Source organism: Pungitius pungitius, chromosome 9, assembly GCF_949316345.1.
Source record: "Pungitius pungitius chromosome 9, fPunPun2.1, whole genome shotgun sequence".
NCBI lineage: Eukaryota > Metazoa > Chordata > Actinopteri > Perciformes > Gasterosteidae > Pungitius > Pungitius pungitius.
Window position 1 is genome coordinate 15,498,919 of NC_084908.1, and position 4,910 is coordinate 15,503,828.

General features: G+C 45.0%; 1 protein-coding gene across 1 annotated transcript; it reads left to right on the plus strand.

Moving 5' to 3' along the window:
- The first annotated feature begins 2,346 nt into the window (after positions 1 to 2,346).
- On the plus strand, positions 2,347 to 4,257 carry foxe1 (forkhead box E1). The gene has a single exon (XM_037472718.2). It carries the CDS (start codon positions 2,632 to 2,634, stop codon positions 3,718 to 3,720), a length of 1,089 nt encoding a protein of 362 aa, XP_037328615.2. The 5' UTR covers positions 2,347 to 2,631; the 3' UTR covers positions 3,721 to 4,257.
- Positions 4,258 to 4,910: the final 653 nt, after the last annotated feature.

Consider the following 4,910-nt stretch of genomic DNA (forward strand, 5'->3'; position numbering starts at 1 on the left):
TTTCTTTTTGTACATCAATAAATAAAGATCAGGCCAATAAATTGACAAAAAAAGTAACAAATCTATTTGAAAGGTTCTATCAACTAAAGCTTGATAAACAAGGTCTTTTATATTCAACTTTTAGATGATAAGAGAATTCACTTGAAAATCTACACCACACAGCCGGGGTGTCGGGTAGATTTGAATGCCTTGTGTGCCCAACACACACACACACACACACACACACACACACACACACACACACACATCCACACCCTAACACACACACACACACACAGACCATTACACCAAGCCTACTACAATGTGATACAATGTCTATTTTTTACGTTGTACATGAACACATAATAAACAATAAATAATAATGGTGGTCCAATAAAAATGATTATTACAAAATGCAAAAAGAGCACAAACAAAAAAGTTTGTCTCTGCGCTTTAAAGAGCTGTGTTTGAAAAAAAAAACATTTACAAAAATAAGGATAGCGATCAATCTCAGACTAAGGTAGTATGAACATTTTCTAAACTTCTATAACTCTGCAGCTTCAGATAAACTATAGTGGCTTATAGTTTTACCCCAACAATAGACATCGTACCAACAAATGCACAAATCTGCAACATTCTAGCAAATGTCTCCCCAATTATTTGATTTGAAATCATTTTACCAAAATATAGAATATAATCAAATAAAGGCATAAATAGAGAAAGATATACATATATTTAAGATATTTGAGAACTTGGAGTGACAGGGCCCGGAACTTTGTAAAATGTGCCAGTTGAACTCAAACGGCTCAAACAGCTGTGTGGTGTTAACGCATCACACACCCGCTCCCGTCTTAGAACAGGATGCTGCCGCCCCAACCCCAAAAAGCCCCGAAACAGCAACAGGACTCAACCTTTCATCGGCCTGTTTTGTCTGAGCGAAACCGCGCTCTCTCACCGCGCCGCCGCTCTGACACATGTCCACGCTGCTCACCTGGTGATGAGCGCTGGGAGTGTGCTGCCCTGTTTTTTTTTTTTGTATCTCTGTTTGTTTAAAAGATTAAGGTGGTGAACCCTGGCCCCGCGGAGTAGCCGGACCTCATACCCCCCCTGAGCTGCTCAGGGTGCCGGCTTTGTCTCCATCACTGAATCCGGTGAAATTTAATAGTGTTTGAAACCAGCTGATCTTTTACAGATTAGACTTTCCAGGAAAGGACTTGCTCACTTTAAATCGCACAGATCTCAGCACCGAATATCTTCGTTATTCTAGAGAATAATGTAGTATTTTTTAGAGAAAAACGTCTAAAACATGTCCAGCACATACTAACACCAATTCACTGTAGACGCTCATAATAAGAATCCATTTCAAGAGGTACGGCCATGTTGAGAGTTTGTTATTCTTATCTCTCAGGTTGCGTCCAAAGATTGTGATGATTGGCCTGTATTTTGCATGCCGAAATCACAGGACGGCCTTTTGCCTGGAAAACATTTGCATCTCTTAACACAGCTGGCTCGGCCAACCACTGGCGCAAAATAAACAAGGGGCCGAGGCAGAAAAACAACACGTAGGTTTAGTTACCACTAAAGAGGTCTTTTAGTGTTAAACGTCAAAACAACCTGGATCATTTTGGACTTTATAAAGTAAACTGAGGTTGACTTTAGAGGGAAATTTGAATATCAATAGGAAAGAATGTATGTTTGGACAGCTTCGGCCTTTGAAACTGAAAAAGAACCTGCATAAAATAAATACAAAGTAAATACACAACATTTTATCAGATTCTATTTGCCGAGTATGTTGGACATTGGAGGAATTTGTCATGGTTGGTGGTGCATACTTGGGATTGAACAAAAGTTCAATGATTTACAATTAATAATAGAAAATAAAAGAAAATATACAAATAAAAAACAGTAAAACAGTTAACAATTCTATATGATACACAAAATTGTGAAGTAAACAAAACATTCTGGGAGTATTCTGAGGTTTAGGTTTTAATTGAGCAACAAAAAACTTACTAAAACCTAATCGGAAAAGTAGATTTGTAATTAGATGCTGGATATTTTTGGCCATTTAGGAACATGAGAATATATATTAATATAATATAATATATATATATATATACAGGGATATTTAAAATATATAAAAAAACAAGGGAATAGAAATTTCCACCCCAAAGTATGCAGACTCTTTTGAACGTGAACAATAGACCCTTATAGAACTCAGGTATGTAAAGATCATGTGATGCCTGAGGGGGGTGTGGCCCCTCAGGTGCTCTGTGGAGGTAATACACTCCAACGCCGAGTGACTCATCGTCACACACACCTTTAACATCTCGAACGGCAACTCTCACACCTCGCCTCACCTCGGCAACGTCCCCGGACAACAATCAGCGGGAACGAGCGCTCGTTGAATCTCTTTTCAAAAAGAGAATTACCTCGACCGCATTTACACAGCTGCTGGATTTTTGGACTTAAAGGCAGCGAGTTCTACGACCGGGGGGGACTTTCTACCGGCATTGTGCGCTGGGCCCATCTCTCGTTTTGATTTCCCACCAGCGAGGATCTAACCCCCGGAGGGACCTTCGTCTCCACTGTGGAGGTACTAACGCGGCTCCGCGCTCTCTCCGTCAAAGGGACACGTCTGACCTGCACAGAACAATGCCGGTGGTGAAAGTGGAGAAGGAACCTCAAGCCGAGCACGCGTTGTCCTCCTCCGACCCTTCGCTGCAGTCAGAGGAGCAGCCCAGAGGCCGGCGGAGGAAGAGACCTCTCCAGCGGGGGAAACCCCCCTACAGCTACATCGCGCTGATTTCCATGGCCATAGCCAACTCCGCCGACCGCAAGCTGACTCTGGGGGGGATCTACAAGTTCATCACAGAGCGCTTCCCCTTCTACAGAGACAATTCCAAAAAATGGCAGAACTCCATCCGTCACAATTTGACCCTCAACGACTGCTTCATCAAGATCGCCAGAGAGCCGGGGCGGCCGGGAAAGGGCAACTACTGGGCCTTGGACCCCAACGCAGAGGACATGTTCGAGAGCGGCAGCTTCTTGAGGCGCAGGAAGAGGTTCAAGCGCTGCGACCTGAGCACGTACACCTCGTATGTCCACGACGCACCAGTGTTCTCCCCCCTCCAGATCGCCAGATCCACCGCGTACACCAACTACAACAACATGGCGGTCAGCCCGGCCTACGGGCAGCAGCTGACCTCTGCGTATTACCCCTCTCCCTCCCCTCCCGGGTTCGGACCCGGTCAGACCCGCATGTTCAGCATCAACAACCTCATAGGACACCAGACCCCGGCGAGCATGCTGGGAGGTCAAGGGCCAGACGTGATGCAGCAACCCGGCCGCAGCTTCAGCCCCGAGGGTCTCCCGAACGGGTCGGGCCCCTGCGGCCTGGCGGCCCCGGCTTTCCAGAGCCAACCGTGCGGAGGGTCCGTGTCTTCGCGCTCCGCTGCGCACCCCGGGTTCAATTACGCCGGGCCGAACGGCCACGCGCACCACCATCCGCACCAGGGCTCGTACGGGCAGGGCCAGAACCAGGGGTACGCGGCGACGGGGCGCCTCCACCCCTCAGCCCACGGGTCCGTGGAGGCCGCGGACCATTACGGCAGGGTCTCCCCGGTGCAACTGGGCTCTTTCTCCCAGTATAACAGTGCTGCGGGGCCCATTGCCAACACGGGGGGTTACCTGAGGCACCCGACGTACCCTGGGAATATGGACAGGTTTGTGTCCGCCATCTGAGCTGCAGAGAATCTAGACGCAAATACCTCACCCACCTGAGAGCAGAGACTTGAGACATTTCTGCACGCAACCGTGATTGTTTTTCTCTAAACTTGACATTTGTTGGAGAAAAAAAAAAATGTAAAAGACTGATCGCAATCCCCTCTCCAAACACAACTGTGATTTACCGCATTAACACTGCAACCCATTTTCTATATTGTTGATGCTAATTTAAATTGAGCTACGCGCTATGAATTTGGATTTGAGTGTCATGGCCTCCTCACAGTGAGTTGCGAGCTTAAAGGTTGTCTAATATCCAGCGTGTTTGGGAGCTTCTTTTTGTGTCATGAATGGAATGTGCACGTTTCATATTTACTACACTAGTGAGTTTAAAAGAGACTTTGGAATATTAGTATAAATTATTATGCTTCATGGTTATCGGCTTTGCAATAAGCGGCTTGTATGAAGAATGTGGGCTTTAGTACATTTGCATGTAATGTAATGCATATTGAGTTGCCTTTTTGGAAATAAACAGAATTAAACGGAACTTTGTATTGTTTAAAATATTGATGTGCCAAAATATTGTTTCTAAAATGGAAATGTGGTTTTCCGCTTGATTTAATCAAGTATATATTTGCAATGTGCCGCCAGTAATAAAAGAAATGCCCTGACACTGCTTTCCTTCTTTTGTGCTCCTGTTGTTTTCTCCACGGTTTCAGCTCAGCTAGTTTGAAGTGTTGTCTGGAGCTAGAGTGTTAGCAGCAAGTCCTCGTGTCCACACATCAACACAGCACTTAGACGGATGGACAGTTAATCTACCACACAAAGCCAATCAAATGAATTGACTCGCAACTCAATATTTCGGCCTGTGAGGCGAGGTAGCGCGAGTCCTCCATCTCATCATGAAAGACCTCCCTTACACAGAGTCTGCATATCTGACAAGATGAGACTCGCTTGATTAATGTGAAGACACTGGATTTTCCTATCAGAAAAGAACCTTTGTTGATAGATGTCGGGGGCGGGGGGGGTTCTTTGGTTGAAAGAGTCCTAGTTTTTCTTGAGTGCTACTGAATATCAAAATCTACGAGGATTAAATAACAATAGCCGTAATCAGCAAGTGTCAAATTACAATTTCAGAATAACAATGGGTTATTTATTGTATAAAGCTGCACTGCAATTAATTTCTACATTTTGAAAAAACTGACTGCTTC

Excerpts from the sequence above, each read along its gene's own strand:
- foxe1 (XM_037472718.2), top strand. The coding sequence starts at position 2,632 with ATGCCGGTGGTGAAAGTGGAGAAGGAACCTCAAGCCGAGCACGCGTTG.